Source organism: Porites lutea, chromosome 3 (genome assembly GCF_958299795.1).
Source record: "Porites lutea chromosome 3, jaPorLute2.1, whole genome shotgun sequence".
In the NCBI taxonomy this organism is placed as follows: Eukaryota; Metazoa; Cnidaria; class Anthozoa; order Scleractinia; family Poritidae; genus Porites; species Porites lutea.
In genome coordinates, this window is record NC_133203.1 from 22,148,948 (window position 1) to 22,170,655 (window position 21,708).

The 21,708-nt window shown below is 38.3% G+C and overlaps 1 protein-coding gene across 1 annotated transcript in view; it reads right to left on the reverse strand.

Annotated features, from left to right (window-relative positions):
• LOC140931941 (G2/M phase-specific E3 ubiquitin-protein ligase-like) overlaps nucleotides 1–2,255 on the reverse strand; it is a 3,161-nt gene extending 906 nt beyond the window's left edge. The window contains exons 1-3 of the mRNA XM_073381627.1: nucleotides 1,701–2,255; nucleotides 1,197–1,292; nucleotides 515–800 (exon numbers count right to left, since the gene is read on the reverse strand). Of these exons, the coding sequence (XP_073237728.1) occupies nucleotides 515–800; nucleotides 1,197–1,292; nucleotides 1,701–2,255 (937 nt within the window). The remainder of the gene's footprint in view (nucleotides 1–514; nucleotides 801–1,196; nucleotides 1,293–1,700) is intronic.
• Nucleotides 2,256–21,708: the final 19,453 nt, after the last annotated feature.

A 21,708-nucleotide genomic window follows, 5' to 3' on the forward strand; every position in this document is an offset into this window, starting at 1 on the left:
GTTTTCCTCCATTTTAACAAACAGTAGCAATCTTAAGTCTTTGAAATGAAAATTACAGCATTTTGGTCATTAGGTTTTATTGGTTAAAACAGAGATATAGTCTTTGACACCAACTTTATATCAGAACTATATAAGATGAGACCAGATGAGATAAGATAAAAACTTTTCTTTAGCGTATTTACTTAGCCAACGAAAACAACCTAGGGATACTAAATAGGACCAATATTGCACTCATTTCTTTAAAACTTATCTGATGGGAGAATACACCCATGCAGAAAGAAAGTGTGGGAGTGCAGTGGCCTAATGGTTAGTGCACTCATCTCCAGATCAAGCGGTCCAGGTTTGAGCCCTTGGGGGAGTAAAAATACTCCTAGCTAGTCGCTTCATGCTACAGAAACAGGGATAAGCTCCAGCCTGAGGGGCCACTATGTTCATATGCAGACTTAACTTTTACCTTTTTTAAAAACAGAGAAAAAATACAAGAAATCCCAGAAAAAAATCACATCTTTCTTACCTGTCTCATTGCATTCAGCTATAAACTGGAAAAGATAACCCCATATTTGGCGATGTTCATCAGAGGAAAGTGGACTCTTTGGCTTCAAGAGATCCTTAATAGCTGTAGCATCTAATCTCGTAGCACTGTGCACAAAAAGAGTCTCAAACAGTGTTGGATTCTTCTCAATAGCATGTAGGACTTTGGAACTCTTTAGCCCAGAACGCAATTGGTCCAGCAACACTTTTTTCCCGTTGAGTACATAGTGTAAGAGAAGTGACTGCAGTATCAGGTTTCTGTTGTCATCCTAGCAAACCATAACAATACAAATGGAATGGCTTTACTATCTATCACTGCAAATTCCATTTGTGGGTGGGCTACTCTCCAAACTTTTAAAACCAGATTCTAAATCATTAACAAATAAGGACAACAAGGGTGGCATATATTCTACAACAATAAATTGTATAACAATAAATAGGTCATAACATACCGATAGTCTTTGCTTTAACCACTACAGTCACACAGGAATAGAGAAGGGGGAAGGGCATGTTGAGTTTGACAGGCAATCAACTTTAAATTTATTCGGAAACACTGACTTTTGTCAACATTTCCAAGTGTGGATATGAAAAGAGATAACATATACAAATAATACAATAAGGAAAAAAATAGGAGGTACTATTTTCTATTTGCTAGTTTCACTTACTGACAGCAATGTTGAGATGCCACATTCATTACACAAGGAAATGAAATTTGAGTCTTGCCTTAACTCTTGGAGTTCAGGTGAGGTTGCACCAGACAACTATAGGATATAAAGAATTTATACTGTAGATTAACATGTTTCCCTGTATTTCCTACTATTGACATTACTTTAAAAACTAAAGACCTGTGTGTAAGAACCTAGCGGTTTAAGAACCTGCTGGAAGAAATTTCCAATTTTGATGCCCCAAAATATAAGAACCTGTTTAGCCAAGCAAGATCAAGCAAGTTCTCACATGTGAGTTACAGTAAAATTATGATGAATACTGTAACAAGGAGTTTGACTTAACTGTATACTTATAAATGGAACCCAAGTTAATTTATTTTTCTGTGGGTGATGGAAGCAGTATTCAGTTCCATCATAAAAATTTAAAATTTAACCAAGAACCTATTCAGCCTACATTGCCTACAATTAATTAAGGATCTTACACGCAGGTTTTTGGAGTAGTACCTTCTCTATGAACTCTCTTGCCTCTTCATCCCTAACATCATCAACTGTAACATAGCACAGAGCTTTATGGACATCACCTGTCGCAATATACCAGTACACTGGAGGGGCAAAGCAAGGAAATCCAATGAAAGACTGGAGTATACCATGCCCTATCAATCGTCCAAGGACCTCCATTAGTCCTGAGTGAACTGATGTGCTGTTATAGGCCGGGAGTTTCCTATGATCTGATCCTTCCAATAATTTGAAGGCTGGAAATGTTGCTATTGCTTTTGTGGCATCATTGAAAAACTCACGACGGATTCCACCTGTGTCAACAGCTGGCTGGCTCTTATACTGCACTCTAACACGCTTAGAAGCATCAAAGGCAGTAGAATTTTTGTAGAATGCAATAGTATCAGCTATAAGGTCATCTGGGTCAATGGTGATCTTAATTTCAGGACCTGTAATAACCTTGTCAGCAACACTTTGTAGTACTTCTGCAAGAGAAACTGCTAAAAAAGACAAATAATGTTTCAGCTTTCTTCCATCCTGTGTATCATCACTTAGCTGGGGCATGTATGGGGTAATACCTTGGAAACTCCTATATCAAACCCAGTCAAAGCCTGTAACCACCTTCATTTCTCAAAATGAAAGATAACATTTCAACTGATTTAAGTGTTCATGCGTATTTCTTACAATCTCACTCACAGAGCCCACATGTCTTTTGGTCAGCGCCAACGCATGCGCTGTGAAAAAGTCCTAAAACCTTGGACTAGAAATCTATTATTCCAGAGCTCTTTGTCTTCGTGCTGATCAAAAGACACGTGGGCTCTTGGAACGAGATTGTATTTCTTAAAAATCAAACCGTAAAAATCAAACTAACACAGTAATAGGCATATCATTTTTCCAAAGGTCATCTACCTTCTTTTTGCAAAACCCACACTTCTTTAAATAAAGTAAACATTTTTAAGCTTGCTCCTTTTCACTCTTCAAAACTTCATCAATTGCATCTGGAAGGTCTAAAGAACCACTGAATATTTCTTTTAGATAGTCCTCATCGTGTTGTGGAAACATCTGACGAGGACATCTTATGCCATTCTGAAAACATTGGTAAAAAGAAAATGAAGCAATATTCTCATTACAAGGGTTATTTCATATATGACTGGTAAAATTTGCCTCGGTTATGTCCTAGTGATGTTGCCCTATTTCCAAATTTATCTGACACAGTTGATCTGGCAGTTTGATGAAAACATACAAAATATCTCATTTTGGCCGCATTGCAGTGTGATAACGTTTTGTTTGTTTGTTTGTTTGTGTTTTTTGGTAGCATGTAATAGAATGTCTGGCTAAGAATTTTAGAGTAAGACAATACCTAACAGCTCAAAATAACTTTTGACATCACACAAATACATGTAAATACCTCGTCATCTGTCTCAGATTGACAGGCAGGTTCTTTCACAGACGACATGCCCCTATTATCTGCAAGAATAGTACTAGGCCTTTCCACAGGGATGGCTTCAAATGTGTCTGAAATGTTTTCCAGTTCCTGTTCTTGCTGTTTGTTAAGACGGACATACATGTGAATGACGATTGATTGCTTCTTAAAATATCCCTGGCACGGTTTACAACCTGTCTAATTTGAGAGTTTAGCCGTTGGCTAGTTGTACTTGTACTTGTGTTCTGTGGGGAAGCTGTAAATAACAAGTTTACGGCTAAAATAATTTGATTTGAGATCTGCTCTCGTCTGTTCATACATTTAAAGAAAGCATAAGCAAGGCGGTACACTGAAAAAAATTAATTTACAACTACCTTCCAGTCTTCCTGTTTCCCCTGAATTTGCAGATCTATTGGTATTCGACTGCATATACTCCTCCAACGCTTGTCTCACCTCGGAACGAATTATTGACCGGTTCAAATCCATTTTCGTGAAGCTGAGTGAAGCTGTGAAAAAGCTGCGACAGAGTGCGACAGCAAAACAGACCGGGCTAGGGCAGGCGAACCATTTTTGGCGCAAATCGGTCCTATGCGACCAGGCCTAACAAGTACCACGTGACATTCTGGGATAAAAATATATTTTTTATCGAATGAAAATATTTTTACCCTATGAAAATATTCCATTGAATGGCAATATATTTTATCGAATGAAAACATTATATCAAATGAAAATTATTTTTATTGAATAAAAACATTTTTTTTGTGTCAAATGAAAATATATTTTATCGAATGGAAATATATATTTTATCGAATGAAAATATATTTTTATCGAATGAAAATATATTTTTATCGAATGAAAATAATTTTTATCGAATGCAAATATATTTTTATTGAATGAAAATATATTTTTATCGAATCAAAATAATTTTTATCGAATTTTGCTACATTTCGGCAACCATAGAAGAGACGTGATGAGCAGCAAACTGAGTGGCATACAAGTTTTCTTCAGCTCATGGAACGAAGCTTAGAGCAAGATAACATACGATTTGAACGTTCCACAGAAATGCTTCGAGGAAGAGGAATCAGATGGAGCAAACAAATGCAATCCTCGTAGGGTTTAAGGACATTTTCAAAGATTTGGTATCAAAGTAGATCAATGCATGTATTAGATGTGTTACTGAAAAAGAAGACAGTTCAACTGTCTATTGCCAGTAATTCTTATTAAATATTGCCTTCATCGGCAAGTTTATTATTGCAAAAACTTGACCTGTTTTTGTATGACATTTTTTGCTACACAAAGCGATCAACAGCAAATAAAACCTACAGTTGCAAAAAATGTGGTGTTACAAGTTATCCCACAAAGTCTTTTAAAGCATCTCTTACATCAGTGCCAGTTTCAAATACAATTCTGTCTTCATCTTCATCGTCTGAGTCATCGTCAGAGTCACAGTCATCATCATACAAGTCACCTCTCTCAATACAGATGTTATGCAAAATGCATGATGCAACAACAGTTTTTGTTAACATTGATGTTTTCTGCTCAATTTTTTTCATAACTTTTCGCCACCGTGATTTTAACATGCCAAATGCACGCTCCACTACACATCGTAAGGCATTGAATTTTTTGTTAAATTTTCTTTGTTCAGGAGTTAAGCGTCCCCTGTCTGGGTAAGGTTTCATAAGCCAGCTGGTAAGGGGGCATGCGCTGTCTCCAGCGAGAAGAGGCTGTCTCCAGTGAGAAGAGGGCCGATTTCTACTCCATTGATATCTCTAGTCAGACCAGAAAGAATTTGTTCATTTTGTGCCATATCGTATAGTCCACTTGATCTAAGAACACGGGCATCATGTATGCTGCCCGGATAGCCAACAGTAACATGAATAAATTTTAGGCTACAATCAACTATGCCTTGAATCACACTATAATGCTGCTCACGATTATAATAATCCTCGTGATTTCTTGGTGGAGCATTTATCTCTATGTGGCACCCACCTATGGCTCCCACAATTTGAGGTATGCCATACGTTTCTTCAAACTCGTTAATCTTATCTGTAATTTCCTGCCTTGTCAAGGGAAATTTTACGAATTGATCCTTCATTCGAAGAAGAGCGTGCTTGAATTCACTGCAGATATATCTCACTGTTGACTTTCCATATCCAAATTGTAACCCACAACTTCTATAACTGTTACTGGTTGCAAGTCACCATAATGCTAAACCAACCCTTTCTTCTACGCTAATCGGCGCACGCATCAGCGTCTGTTGTTTTTGTAGATCTGCTCTTACAAGGTCACAAAGATATTCAAATGTTTCATGAGTGACACGAAAATGCTCCTTCCAAAGAAAATGCAGTGCTGGAATAGCTATTAAAAGGCAAAACCAGTCCTGTGGTTGAGGCCAAACCCAAGCTCTTCTCAGTTGTGGTCTTTGTTGCTGTGAAAGTCCTGCCATACACATAAGCAACATCAGACAATTTCTCTGGCTAATTCTAAAGGCGTCCTCCATAAAAGCAAAACAATACATTTGTTTAAGCACGGAAGACTGTTGTCCCAGGAGTAGAGAAGTAAAAATCAAAATAAGGCATGCTATTCGAACGTTTCGAGGTCGCATGGTGAAAGTTCGAGTGTCTTGTTATTTGCTTTGGCGGGTTTTGCCGCGTAGTTTGATTGACAAGCGATCGCACAAGTAGCATACTTTACAGTTTAGTATGAACGCTTACCGGTATCTTTAAAAGTGAGCATCGGCCGTCTCAAGTTCACTTCAGTTTTCATGGTACTTACGGCCTACTTGGGCCCTAGTGTGAACTCGCCTAATTTTATGGTTTCCTTGTTTGATTGACGATGCCATGGTAACCGTTGGCATGTCAGAAAACAAACTTATTCCATTTTACTGTTTCACAGCGTCAGTTTAGAATTTGCAAGGGAAAAGCCGCATACTGATTGTTTGACATTGACAAAACAAATTTTTACTACATCTGGATGCATTAGAGTGTTAAATTATTTTACCGAATATGTATTCAAGGTTCCAGTCTACACATAGCAATCAACAAGAATTGCATTTATATTGAAGTCACTAAATCCTCTCCTTACGACCTTTCACGCAAAACAGACAAAACATCTGCATTTTAAAAACGAAAAATGGCTTTGGACTCGAAATTTGAACGTTTGCACATGCTTTGTCTTTCTCGTTTTAGAGGAGTTTGACTGTCACCTTAATGTTACCATAGTAACGGTTGCTAAGAAGCTGAGACTGACCTTCAATAACTGACTTTGGGATATACCACTGTATAACAGCTCCGGAATCTTTCCCGCATCCAATACTAATTTTACATCCCATGATGCCTTGATGATGCAAAATCCTTGTCCGCCATCTTGAAGACCTTAAAAGGTTAGTAATGTGCTTTTCCTGTTATTATTTAAAGAGAAAAGTAAAGGTAGACAGACAGACAGACAGAAAGGAAGAAGCTACAATAAACCCCTTTTTGGACATTTTCTCTCCAAACCTTATTTCAGTAGTCATTAATTTGAATCTCTATCTACGTGATCTGTAAGTACAGAGAAACGTTCCCAGTCATCATTATTCTATTTTGTAATCTTTTATCCGCAAAATAACTTCTTTTCTTATACTTTTTACCTGGATTTTCCATAAGCAGTTATTGGTGAATGGTCAATGTTACTTTAAAAAGGAAACAAATAAAGAAGTTCTAATGTGAATAAAAGTTTTTAAATGTACACACTGTGAATTGGGGTAGAAGGTCACAGAAGCACTATAAAAATCAAGTAATAAGATATTACCTTTATTGTGGGGGAAAAACACATTTTGACGGCTCACATTGTTTAGGATATGCTTTTTTTCATAGCATCATGTATTCGTGAAGTAATGTTAAGAACTTTTATTATACATCAGACTCTATGAAAAATCTGATTGGTCGAGAGCATTCAATCAATTCACAGTAGCTTGTGAACTTGACATGATGAATGCAATATCTGCTGCAGATATTGCATTTCTTATGTCAAGTTCAACGTCTGCCTGGTTACCAAGCCCCTTGGAGTGTTCTCCTCAGAAACAGAATGGCTGAACGCTTCGCTTCTGTTTCTGAGGATGAATTATGTCGATTAATTAAGGAAAGATTCCAAAAACACAAAAAGAGCAACGAAGGCAAGCGTTAAAGTCTTTAATGAATACTTGCAAGAAAAGAAACTTGACAAGCCACATCATGATGATAAAGTCACGTTGGCGAATGTTCTGAAACGGTTTTGTGCAGAAGCTCGAAAAAAAAATGATGGGAGCCCGTATTCGAAAAGTTCCATGACTTCTTTACGATTTGGACTCAACAGGCATTTCAAGACAAAAGGAACTGACATTATACAAGACCTGGAATTCACTGAGGCGAATAAGGTATTTCTAGCGAAGTGTGTTGATTTAAAGTGGCAGGGTTTGGCAAAGGCTGAACACAAACCTGCCATCTTAGAAAACGACCTTCGAAAACTGTACCAGTGTGGAGTTTTTAACTTGGGTGATCCCAGAACCCTTCAAAACAAAGTTTTCTTTGAGATTATGCTGTACTTTTGCGGACGTGGAAGGCAAAACCTCAGGGAGCTGAAAATAACAGACTTTTCATTCACAAAAGATGGCAAAGGAGCTCGATATGTGGCCAAAAGCGGCGATGAATTGACAAAGACAGGAGAGAGTCTGTATTATCTGCCGAAGCCAAAGGCTTCGGCAGATAACACAGACCTCGGTTTTGATAATTCATGATATCATGCTCAACCTCATCCAATAATTGTTTAGTATAGTTATCACGTAGAAATTTAATAAATGTTATTTTACTCGCACATATGGCTAGTACCAATGATGATAAAGAAGAACCGTCTGAGTTATTACCTACTAAAAGAGCGAAGACTCCAGAAACATATGAAAATAAGCCTCTTGAAGAGAGCCTTTTATCTACATCTAAGACATCAAAAATCAACTGGTCTTTGTCCATCTTTTGTCAAAAATCCAAGCATAAAGGTGTTAAAACCCTCACTCATGTGTCAAGTTTTGATGCCTGTCAAACCATAATTTCCACAGCATAAGCGAGAGGTGATACTGGTCTGCTAACAAATATCCGAGGCCTTGATCTCATTGCCGCAGAAGTGAAATATCAAAGTGCTTGTTGAGCAAGTTGTGTAAGTAAATAAAACATAAAACATCAAGTATTCAAAGAAGAAAACCCAAATGAAGAGTGTATTTATGACAAGTCGTTCAAAGAACTTTTAACAGAAATCGATAGTGAAATGACAGCTGGCAAGGTTTACGAAATTAGCTACTTGCTTGAACGATATAAAGAAATACTTTCTTCAAACAGTAGTTTGTCTCAGTCATACTGAAGCGAGAAAGTAAAGAAGGATTGATTAACCACTTTTCTGATTCCGTGGTCTTTGATAAGCAGTGAGATCAATCTAAATCAGAACTAATTTACTCAAGCAGCATTTCTGTGCAAGGTCTTATCAACGCCGCAGCTATCTTCTCAAATTCCGATGCTGAGGAATACTTTTGCTGTCCCCCTGAAGAGGTTGAAGATACAGAGGCTGCTAACATAAAAATTCTCTTCCAGGCAGCGCAGATATTAAAACAACATGGTGTTATCATTCCGTCAAACCTATCCCCTGGTGTGGTTGTGCAATTTGCCACAGACAACAATGACCTCAATGAGGACACTCTCGATGGAAAGCATACCACACATGCAACAACTAGGGTACCATATCAGAGAAAAGCTTTCGGGCCCGAGCTCCCTCCCCAGTCACTGGCCGATCACTTGTTGAAAAGAAGATCCCTTGAAACACCACTTTCCACCCAAACCATTCATGACTTTAGGGTGCATGGGCGAAGGCCCACTGTAACATCATTACTTGGAAAGGTACAAAACATTGGCTCTCCTTTTGAGCCCCGGCATTGAAAGGAAAGACTGCTTGGTTTTTGCTGAGGTTAAACAAACACAACTCTCTTCTTTTCCAGTGATGCCGAGAACGGTCAGCAAACCATTCCTAGTTGGAGTGCATTTAACGCCATTGTTTCACTTGTTACTGCACAATGCACGAACGTGGGCTATTGCCCTGGGATAGCAGGATCCACCAGCGAATACAGCACCATTTACACTGTCATGAAAACTATACACGATATAAGTGTAATACTCGGACAAACCAAAAGTGTTGTAACCATTAATCTGACCATATTCAGCAAGGCGAAACAAATACAATGGCGACATCCCGATGAATTTAAGCACCTGGTTATCCGCATGGGTGGCTTCCATATAGCTCTTCATTTTTTGTCTGTGATTGGCAAAAAATTCGAGGAAAGCGGCATTGCAGATTTGCTCATGGAGTCTGGATTGTATGGCACCACCTCAACGATAGCCCTGCTAAAAGGAAAGTTGTACAATCGTGGTTTGCATGTGCACAAACTCATCATGGAAGCTCTTTTGAGATTGCAGTGGAAAGCATTTTGCCGCTGGTTAGAGAATGCAAACACTGACACACAGTAACTAGAAGCTGTACGTGTGGATCAAGTCCAGACTAACCTGATTAGGTGTAAGGCAGCCATAAGTGAAGGGCAAGTGAAGAATGTCTTTGATGGTCTCTGTGATTTTACCGAGAACCTCCATTCTCAGCTTTTCAAGTACTGGAACAGTTATATCAAGATGGAACATCCTGTACCTATTGCCTTTGATGAACGTGTCAACAGGGTAGAAGATGCTAACCAAAATAATTCGGAAGAAGACCAGAGAGACGCTGAGTTTGATGAAAGCAGCGATGAAGATGTTGAAGATCATAGCTGGAAAGAATTGCTTATTCAAAGAGAGATTGGAAGCTTGGCCACGTTTCTCCTGGCAGGGAAGACTCGATTCCGGAGAGTTATTCGATTTAACAGTCATCTGCTCTACTGACCACAGAAATGCCATAGCAAGGTGTAACGTTCATGTATATTAATGACTAAAAATCCAGGAACACCGTTCCCCAATATATTTTATTTTTGCATGAACTGGTTATTGGAGTACTGAATCGAACAGCCATCTATGTCAGATTCATTTCAAACCAGATTTGTCAGCATGCGTAATTAACACGTGCATAAGTGGGTTATGAAATAATTCTGGCAGCTCAATTTTCTTGATTATCATATTACGAGTGTTTTCTTGTCTGTTATGAAGGTGTTCACACGAAAAGGCTAAAAGATAGTCTATGAAGATGATGTGTCCAAAAATTATTACTCGTCCTACTCATTGTGCATGCAGGAATATAGAATTTAATTTTATACTTGTAGGCAGGTAGGTACTTTATTAAATACATTGCAGCATAAGCTGAATTGCGTATTTACATAATGGTAATAATTTATACTCATAATTGTAAAAATGAGTAATAATTGTAATAGCTAAATCTAAAAACGTATAATAAGAAACCTAAAAATTATTTACAATTCTACCTGAAGCCATTAAAAAACTGTTCTTAAATCTATTTGTCTTGCAATGCAGCAAAATTAGAGTGCACGCGTGCCTTAGATTATACTTGCTCTTATAAAAAGGGCGGCAACAACTTTCTTAACTTGTGGTTCGGATCGCTCATTATGCTTTCAAATGTGCGCGTGCAAATGTTGTAGTGATGCTCCGCAACCATTGGTAAACTCATAAGTGCTTAAACTTCCTGATATTCTATACCAGAACATATCATTCGCATTGCTCATTTCTGAACGCGTTCTAATTCTTGGGAAAGGTAGGCTAGTAGCGGGTGATGGAAAACTGGCGCAGCATAGTCAATGACGGAGTGCACGCACGTAATGTAAAAAAGGCATAAATCTTTCTGTAGAACATGAGCTCTTTTTAGCTGAACAAGAAAATAGAGCCTCTTAGCTGCCTTCTTAGTAACTTCTGTGATGTGCGCATTCCATGTTAAGTCACCAGAGATAGTAACACCTAAAAATTTAGCATCTTTAACTAATTTAAAATAAATAACGATTACGAAGAGAGGCTAACCTAAAGTATTAAATAACGTAATAAGACGGGAGACTTCGACATAATCATCTTCTGACCACAAGAAATTTAGTAATAATTCCTTTATTTTTTTACAAAAGGACGAACATTTAAGTATTATAAGGAATACAGTTTCAAATCTGGGCACCGATTCTCGTGAAAAAGGCATACATTTTATCGGTTCTAGAGAACTTAACATTAAACACGTCGCTAAAGACAGATCTTGTTCTGTAGTTATGAATCTGACTAGTTTTAACGAATTGATTGAGTATATTAACTGGTGCTGTCTGTCTGTTGATATCATACAATAAATAGCTACAATCTCTGAAAAATAGGCTAGGCAGGGAACGCAATTTGATTTGAGAAAGAAGGGTACGGTGTGTTCCTTAGACTTACTGAAGTAAATGAGACGTAAGGCCTGTTTTTGAAGAGTTACTATCTTTCTTTGAAATGTCAAATCACAGTTTCCCCAACCACAAATACCATAAGTCAGAAAGGAACAATTAATGAGTTGTAAACTGAAAGTAAAACACAATGCCGGACATAATCTTGATTCAGGCAAGACGCTGCAAAATATCTATTGCCTGTGAACCAATCTGGCTAAAATTTGGCCAACTTACTTTCAGATAAATTTTCTAAAAAACCGTTTCTGAGAATTTTGAGTTCCTTTTTTGGTGTTGGTTATTTTTTTCCCAATTTGCGCTGACGATTTGTTATTCCTAGCTTTATCTGCGTATACACTGTATCAAAAGAAGAAACCACTGGACAAAAGTGGAGACAGTTTATTAGCCAAACATGTGAAGAGGCAAATGCGATCTTAATAGACCTTATCAGCTTGTATGCTAAACTGCAACAAATACATCATGTAACTGCTTGTGTGAAGCAGTTTTACTGTATTTAAATTTGTTTTTTCTTTCCTAGGAGACAGATCTTTGCATGGTATTGGAGACACTGAAATCCCGAGATGAGATTTGCAATGTTTTATTCGACCCAATTCCTTCTGCAACACAAATAGTACAAGATGCAGAAAAAAATTTGTCTTGCATTGCACCTAGACTGTGTGGCCATTCAAGATTGCTCAACGCCTTGTCAAGGACCAGTTGCACCAAGCAATGTGGTTAACTTAGTGTCAAACATCTCTCAGCAAATTGAGGATTACTATCCAGGAAGTGACGTTGGCCCTGCATTTCATGCAGCAAGGCAAGTGGCCTATTGGTCTTCTATTTTCATTTCAATGGTGGCCAATAGTGCCAGCACCATCCCTTCTTCTACAAGCAGTGTAGCTACATCACCAACCCCATCTTCAGCCAGCATCTGTTCTTCAAGCTGTCCAGCTACTTTACCAACCCCAGCTTCAGCCAGCATCAGTTCTTCAAGCTGTCCAGCTACTTTACCAACCCCAGCTTCAGCCAGCATCAGTTCTTCAAGCTGTCCAGCTACTTTACCAACCCCAGCTTCAGCCAACATCAGTTCCTCAAGCAGTAAGTAAATATTGATGCGTTCTCCAAAAAAACCCAGGCAATGGAACAGAGTTATACGCTTCTGGGTTATATGCTCCTGCTGGTAAGACCTCAAATAAAACATACTTACTTCATGGTGAAATTTCCAACATTGGAAAAAAATTTCTTCCTCTTTACACAAAACTGGTAGTGTTGACCACATCTCCAACAGCTTGGGAAATATTTATATCTCACGCGATCTTCCTCCTCAGAGTAGGACTGCTTTTCCCCAAGTACCAGTGAAGGCACTTGAGGATTTTCAGCTTCCCTGAGGATTCCCTTCTGCTGCGTTTTTATCCACGAAGAGATAAGGGTCAGGAGTTCCTTTGTGGGGATCTCCCCTGGTCTCCAGTTACCTACAGGCAATGAAGTAAGTATTAAAATGTGTATGTACACCTAATGAACACGTCAGAAACAAGGGAAGCTCTTGATCATGCTCACATCAATTATCACTCTGCAAAATGTCCAATACCTCATGAAGGGTAAAGAAACTCTAACCCGGCAGTAACTGCGGCAGCAACAAAGAAGCAAAAATAACACAGACACATAAAAATGTAAGCTGTAGGTCACAAGGTCTCTTGAAATTAATAAGTAGGTTGTTCACACGGCTTTTCCTAGGCTTCAATGATTTTACAGCTTCCTGTCTCAGTCCAGTTAGGTCAATAATTTTTGTCTTACTGCATGCCGTGTTGCAATTTTGGGAAATGTATTGTAGCATTATGTCTTTCAACCACGCACTACCAGCAGATATATTAGAGAAAATTGCAAGCAACTTCAGAATACCCAGCAACTTTGAGCCTTTAGATTTAAGACCATGGTCCGCGATCCACAGGTGTTTCATGGGGTTCAGACAAAGATAAAAGTGTGCTGTTAACGTGATCCATAGTCCCAAACTCGTCGAGTTGATGTTGATGTAAGTGTAAGTGCGCAGATTCGATGAGGATTTATAACTGGCTGAGTATTCTGGGGTTTAGCCCAATTTTGCTTTGGAGGATTTCTTTTGGGTTTCGCTGCAAGTCTGACGGACTTTGTTTTTATTGTTTAACTTCCCGCAACTTTAAATAGGTACTAACCCTCGACCTGGACAAAGCTATGACACCTGATGACAGTTATCCTTGTTGACACGCAAGTCATTTTCTTTTTTTTTGCTGATGTGGGGCAAAAGTGAACCATGGAAAGCCTTCAAGGTTTTAACCAAACTGTCCCTAAGGGCCTGTTTACATGGAGGAGGGGAACCCCAGGTAGGTGAGGTAACCCACTTAGGTGGGGTTAAATATTAACCCTCCTTTACATGCAATCTTACAACCCCCACCATCCCGGGGTGCACTTTCTCAAGATTATTGATTGGTCGCTAAGCACGTAAACAATAAAAATACTGGCAAACTATGCGTTTTGGTGATTAAAGCTCTTCTACACTCACTTGCTGCTCTTGTTACAACCTTTAGTGCTGTGGCTTTGTATTGCTATCTTTAATAATTATGCAAAGCCACTGCCAAAGTGAATTTTGTGAGAATTTGATGTATCACGAATCCGACCCTGGCTAGGCGGGTTACCCCACCTTGAAACGTTTACATGGCAAAATTTGACCCCGGCTGGGAGGGTTAGCTTGGCGGGTCACCCCACTTATCATGTGAACGCAATCAACTTAAAATGAGAGGTTATATGGAAAGGCGGATTACCCTAGCTAAGAGGGTTACTTCACTTACCTAGGGTCCCCCACCTCCATGTTAACAGGCCCTAAAAAAAGCAAACGTAAAAATAATCAGTTACCTAAACTTGTAGGTGTTATTTCTTCAAACGCTGCCTTGGTCTCTGGGCTGCTCGTCACCACCATTCTGCCAGAATCGCCGAGACTCCTTCCAGCACTGGATTGCCACGAACTTTATGATGAGAGTGCAAACTGCTCTGGCAACCGAAGGAATAAATTGCCAGATCAAGGAGATGGGAAAAGAGAGGAGGTACACATTTTACCTTTGAAGCGATCGTTTGTGTTGACGCACTACACGTGGACGAGGAAGACGCCACTTTGCAATGAAGGATTGCCGCCGTGACAGGATCAATCAAGCATTTCGCGCATACGCAGTGTGGTTGCAGTGTGTTTAATAATTCCCAGGGCCTTCTCCCCACAGACCTGACGTAACATGTGATCAATCATCACTCATCACGGCTGTTTGCTTGTTCAGATCATGCCTTCTTCAAATTTATTGTCGTTTTTCAGACCTCTGTAAGATAGCTGTCTGGCAGTTCATTTTAATGTTGGGGTTCAAGGTCGGAGATGGAGAATTGCAAGGTTAAAATTCACCTGGAAAATGCACCAAGTTGTTGCAAATTTCGTCTGCGAGCTGTTTGGAGGCAAGACCCTTCGACCATTTGAAAGAAAGAATGGAAGAAGCAGAAGTTAAGACAGCAACAGAGGAATGGAAACCAGGGGATAGACTGACAAAGAGAATGATTGAGTGGTGCCAAGATCAATGGCGGAGAAAAGATCCAGCACACCCTAAAGAAAACTGCGCCTTCTCTGTCAACGAGCCTTGCACTATGCCCAGGTTTAACGACATGCCAGTCTGTTTCAATTGCGGCGTTCCTTGCTCAGAGTGCCGTACAGAACTTGGAGAAGACATTCCACAAGAATTGTCCACTGCCACGTCCTTCTCAACTTCGGGGAAATACGTGAAGAATTGAGTGAGGAGGATGCATCATCTGAACCAAGGGAAGTGACATCACGAATGACCTTGAGATTGTCTCGCAGAGAATAAGTTCTCTGCTGCTGGGGCTACCTCGGAGAGCAGCGCCTCTGGACTATGTACGTAGTTACATTTTTTCCAAATTTTACCATTACAGACAGTTCAGACTCATTTCAGCACTTGTCTCCTGTTTTCATATTATTTCTTTGTTCAATATTGTTATCGTTGTTATAAGGGTATGTGAAAATTTATGCAGATCAAGAAATCCCTTTTTTCCATGGGGGAGTGGGGAGGGGGAGTTGGAGGGGGGAGATGTGGCGATAGATAATTTTACCTTCCTCATCATTATCACTGTTATTTATAGATGGGTAAACAACAGGCTAATATGCAAATTTGTGAAAAATGATGCACAAACTAAGGAGAAAATGTTTGCAACTATGTTTCTGCACTAAAGAGAAACTGTAAATTTGCAGCACGTTCCAAAATTACTAGTTTATCTACAGAACGTTTTCTTGCACCACACAAGAAGACAATGGTTAATTTGAAGTAGTGGTGACAGCAGAAATGAGGGACAGGTTTCTTTTTTAAATATTCTGGACACACGTCAGTCCCAGAATCAAGGGAAGGAATATTGACCCCAAAACAATGTATTTCCAGTGCTACAAATGTATATTGGGCAGACGCCCTGTGGACCCTCTATATGGTCTGCATGAATTATGACACTATGATGTGGTACCTTTTAGAATGATTAATACCTAATATTATTATACACATATTTCATATACAAGGAAAAATTCTTTGATTGCAATTTCCCGGTGCAAAACTCTTTGGTGAAAGACAAATAATATTTGTACATTTCTTCACAGAAGCCACCCAAAGACCTTTCTACAGGTCAGAACCATAGTAACATTCCTGATTACTTGTTTGCTAGTTAATTTCGGGTGCTTACAACTACTCCGAACATACTTAAACCATGGCCCAATAACATAGCCATGTTTTAAGAGAAAAGGTTTACGAATAGGTCCTAATATGTGTGTAAACGTTTTTCAAATCTACTGTATCCTAAGTAAAAAAGAAGTTAATGATAGTAAACTACTGAGAGCAGAACTGTGGACATGCCTTGCTCAATTCACCTCCTTTCTACCACATTCCTGAGAATAGCAAATGGTGGCAATTGTCTTGGATATTCCAAATGCCTACATCACAGAATAATGGAGAAAAGAACCAATTTTAAGTATGTATTTTGCATACTTTGCAATTATTGAGCTACCAGTGGTGACACAAGAACAGTCAGCATTAAATGGGAAGAACTCAAAAACAATTTTTTAATACATATATAGATTTAGCCACGGCTTAAAGCGAAGCTCTGGTTAATAATACTTTTACACCAAAAAAAAAAAATCATGTAATGCTAAATGGTGACGGCAATGAAAATGGAATGAAGTTCAAGAGATCTAATTAGCAAACAAATTTACACGTGCATGAGCACACTTTTTTTTTCTAATTAGCCAAAAAAACAAATTTGCACGTGCAGCACACTTTTTTTCAAATTAGCAGAAAAAAAAAATTGCATGTGCCACACGTTTTTTCTTTGCTGTTGTTTTGCATGACTAAAACATCAAACTTCCTAGTTACACATTATTTTTATGGAGGAATTGTCTATGTGCTTACCAAAGATTTTGTTTCGTGAGTTCATGTTCGCTTTAGTTTTTTCAATGCTGCTTATTTTCACCTTGCTGGCCAATAGCATTTCCCATTTTCTCACCGCCTCTATCAATTTTTCATGTTTCTATTTCTTCCAACAAAATTCATCTCCTTTGTTTTTAATCACTTGCTCTTGCTCTTTCTCTGTTATCCACATGAGTCGCGGTTTACAAAGAATTTTTTGGAAAAAAATAAAGGACTTTTCAAGGACTCCTTTTCTCCAATAACATGAAGCATGAAGGAAAGACCTTTAAAATGCACAGCTGGAGGGGGATTTGCTTATTGCAATACCTTCCTTCATTGAGGTATGGTTCCAAGGGTACTTCAAATAACGGAAAATGAACTATGCCTGGAACACCAAAATCATATGAAAACACTTTCATGATCACCAAGGAAAATTTGTGTATTGTTTTGCTTTCGATCATTCTTTTACACAAAACATCAGATCTTCTTTTTTTAAATGAAGGTTCTTTTTATTCAAGGAGCTTTCAAAAATATTCAAGGACTTCGGTGGAAACTTCAAGGACTTTTCAAGAATATCCAACAATTTTTCAATTCAAGGACTTTTCAAGGACATGACACTTTTTCAAGGACTTTTCAGGGCCCGTGCAAACCATGTGAGTGTAAACATCAAAAATAAGGCTGAAAAAGACATGACTTCTCTCAAAGTCCGGGTCCTTCCAAATTAAACCTTGAGTTGCCATGCCTGTGGTTCCGACAGTCGGGCCGACGTACGGTCACGTAACTATCAAAATTTATCGGATGCATAGGTTACCAAATTTTCCTACCCATGGTGCTCCACTCTAATGACCTGTCAGAATCAATCCAAGGTGTTCATGGTTTTTTGACTGGTGGGGTTAAAAAAGCTTTTCAAAAGGAAAAAAATCATTGTAAGATCGTTCACATTCAGGGAATACTTTCTTTTTTATTTATTATCGCAGGGGTTTGAAAATCCAGATTTTGTGCTCAGAGACTGGTTGGCCATCATGATGCTCTTTTATCATTTCAGCTCTACCATCTTGGGTGTAGAGCTCAAAACTGTTGCACTTCCTGAAATTGAATGCAACACTTGATTTAGCCAATTTACTGATTTTAAACAAGGAAAAGACAAAAAATGAGCATATATATAGAGCTAAAAAGTGAATAAGCCAGATCATTTATTTCAATCAAAATATTTTAATCATATTAATAATTAATAATAATTATTTACAAATAAAATATGAGATTCCTTAACTGCAACATATTGTAGAGAAATCTAGATTGTATCACATACCATCTTCCTGCCCTTTTGGTAGAGCTGTCATCGGCCCCACATCTGGCAGCCCATCGAGCTGCAGACCGTCTGATGCTGTGTGTGGTGAACTCTTTACCAAAAAGAGTCTTCGACATCTAAAACAATAAGTTGAAGCACTATGCCATAAATAGAACATACTCTGCAACTTTTCTGACCTGGACACTATAAATCTTGGTAAAATACAAAGGAGATTTCAAACATTTAAGGTGATTCACTAGTTTAACACCGCATATCCCTCAATGGGCATAGTAAGGTGGCAACAGGGGAAAAGAGCTTCCAGAGTACATTATTAAAATGAGGTCTTCAAAGAGAAGAGTGACACCTCAATGTAAATGTCGTATAATTATTGTATTTTCAGTACTGAACAATTAAATGCAAAAACAGAGATAAAATACACCACTCTGTCCTAACTTGCTTAAAAATAGGTTCACAATAAACATAAAACAGAAATAAATTATTATATATTCTATCTACCTTGACAGGTAAAATAGCATTAAAATATAACTCAGTGAGAATAAAATCAGATGAAAATGGGGAAGATAGCATATATATCGCCATAAAATAGAAGTAAAATGGGGTTGTTTTTGCAAAGGTGTCTTCTACCTTCCACCCACTTGACACTCTGACATTGCCACAGTGCTCACTCAACAATCGTAAGAAGTACAGTTGGCACACACTTGGCACAGCTCTACCACAATAACAAGTCCGGTGACACCCATTTGTTATTATAATTTAATATTATATTAATAAACACCGTTTTTGTTTCATAACAAGTTCAAGGGCTTATCCAAGTAAAGACTTCTTGGAGCATAAAGTAAAATGAAAGGTATCCAAATAGATTTTTTGTGCTCACATCCATCGTCGAGGGTGCCTAAATGGCATGTACTGTACATTTCCCACAAAATGCACCATTTATTTACATCAACAGCTCAAAACTCAGCTACTGCTTGATAGCTTGTTACCGTCTTATAAAAGCAAAATAGCACATATCCCTCCAAAAAGGTTTTTCTGTATGTAGTGACACCTCAAGCACAGTTAGGAAGAACTGCTCTGTTGCTTTTAGCAACTCGGGGAAAAAATATAATTTTGCCCTTTCCTAATTCCTGCAGATGAAGTAAAAAATGATTATAGCATTGTAAAGGTAAAAGAACCAAACAAAGACAGAATCAAACAAAACATTACATCACAACAATATGGATAAACTTAAAAATGTAAGACCACGTCAGTTTGAATGTTACATTAACATGATCAATATGTTCATAGAAGATGCATATTCAAGATATAAAATATTAGAAAACTGTACACTAAAATATAGCTATAATTTTTGTGACAAAGACAAATCTACTAACCTGTAATAAATAACCATGAGGATAGGACAGTAACTGGGCACAGCTCACGGTTTAATGTGTTGGCCCAAAGAGATAGTGAGATTAGGGTAAAAATGGAAGAGCTTATTAGCTTTACTTAGGGTGAAGGTTGTATTCATAAAAATAAAGACAAGTGGGAGACAAGTGCTTTCACCACTGTGCCGCCCCTGACCCCCAATTATGTATTATTGCAAGGTTATAAAATCTGAAAACATGACTTACAGAAAGTAAAGTGGTAAAGTCATTTAATATTAATAAATTTCAATTAGCTAGGAATGACTTTGAAACTCAAAACTGTAACCACCAAGATAGATGAATCATTGTTGCTGTTTGCAGTTTATTTTTCTCACACAATTTGTGAACAATGATAATGATAACAATGATAAGTTTGTGGATCCTGAGGTTTGCATTCGTGTCTGTAATGTGAATGGTCGCTACAGAATCAAAATTCCTGAAATAATTCATGTTAGAGGTTTTCAGAGTTTGATAGTAAACCCATACATTCACTCCAAGACAATATTATTTATAGCAGAAAATGGCACTGAGTCAATGATTTGATACTCTTTTATAACGTTACAACTTTAGAGAAAATCCTATGATGTCACTATGCTATTATTACACTTCTCTGACTAAAATTTTTCTAAGGTGACCTAGCTTCTATTATCTTCTAGACCTTCCTTATTTTTAGGACATTAAGGTGTAGAACTGGGTTAAATGCAACAAATGAACATCACACCCGCATTACAAGGTTCAAAATACTGCCCAAAAAAACAGTTTCAGTTTAGTTGATTTAAGTCTAAAAAACACTGAGTGATAATGTACCTACGGCAAATTTCAGTCTTGTTGTTTTAGGCAAAACAAAATTAATGATGCTATTAATCTTTGGTCAAGAAGAAAGGTATAACAGCCTCTTCGAAGCCTGATTTGAAGCTTGTTGTTTCGAAGAATGGCAGGTTTTTTTGCGTTTCTTAAGGTGGTCGCTTACTCTTTAAGGTCAGGAAAGAGAAATGTTGGAGGTAAATAGTTCATGTGAAACATATCAAATAGACTTTTTTTTCCCTTTCTATGAAAATTTTTAGAGCTCTTTAAAGTTGAACTTTCACTTTTACAACTTGAGAACAACAAAGGAGGCGTCTTCGAGTCGAAGTTTGAATTAATTACTGCTTTAAATCACTTTAGATTTCAAGGAACTCGTGCTAATTTGTATTTTCACTCATTGAGGTGATAGTATGTAGGGTTTTTGGTTCGTAAGATTGTTATAGAGGGAAAATTTATGTTTCTGATCGTTTGTGTTTTATTTAATAAAGGGTTTTACTTTGACCTTCGACAACTGTGTTCTTGTTATTGCTCATTGCCCAGCACTCGCTCACGTAAGTTTTCCCACCTAAACCGCGGCTACAGGGTGGCTGGCAAAAACTGTCAATTTTCTTAATGTTTCCGACAACAACACCGGCGTTTTTTGTCCTTTTAAACAACTGTGATTGAGATGTTTTGTGTCAAAACACCGCGAGAGCTGAGAAACAAAAACAGTCAACACTCGGCACTTGCTGCCAGTGACTGTTGGGGAAATGTCTCTGTTTTGGTTGGCACGTGGTTTTTCCAGTGATACAACTCTTTGTAAAAAACATATTGACAAAGTAAGCTGCTGTTTTCCTTTCTGCGGCCCTGAAAATGCCTGCAAGGATGCTCTTGTTCTATGCCCTCAGGGTAGTTTCGAAAACGAAGACCGAAGCACAAAGCACCCAAATCTCGAAAACGAAGCACCCAAAACTCGAAAACGAAGCACCCTATCTCAAAAACGAAGCACCCAAATCTCGAAAACGAAGCACCCTAGATCGAAAACGAAGAACCCAAAATCTCAAAAACGAAGCACCCAAAACTCGAAAACGAAGCACTCAAAACTCGAAAACGAAGACCCCTAAATTTCGAAAACGAAGCACCCAAAACTCGAAACCTCTGTAGGTTTAATAAGTGCAACTTTACGTCTAATATGACGCAATCCGAATCAGGTGGAGGCAGCGGATGCGTCCGCACCTCTAAAGGTCC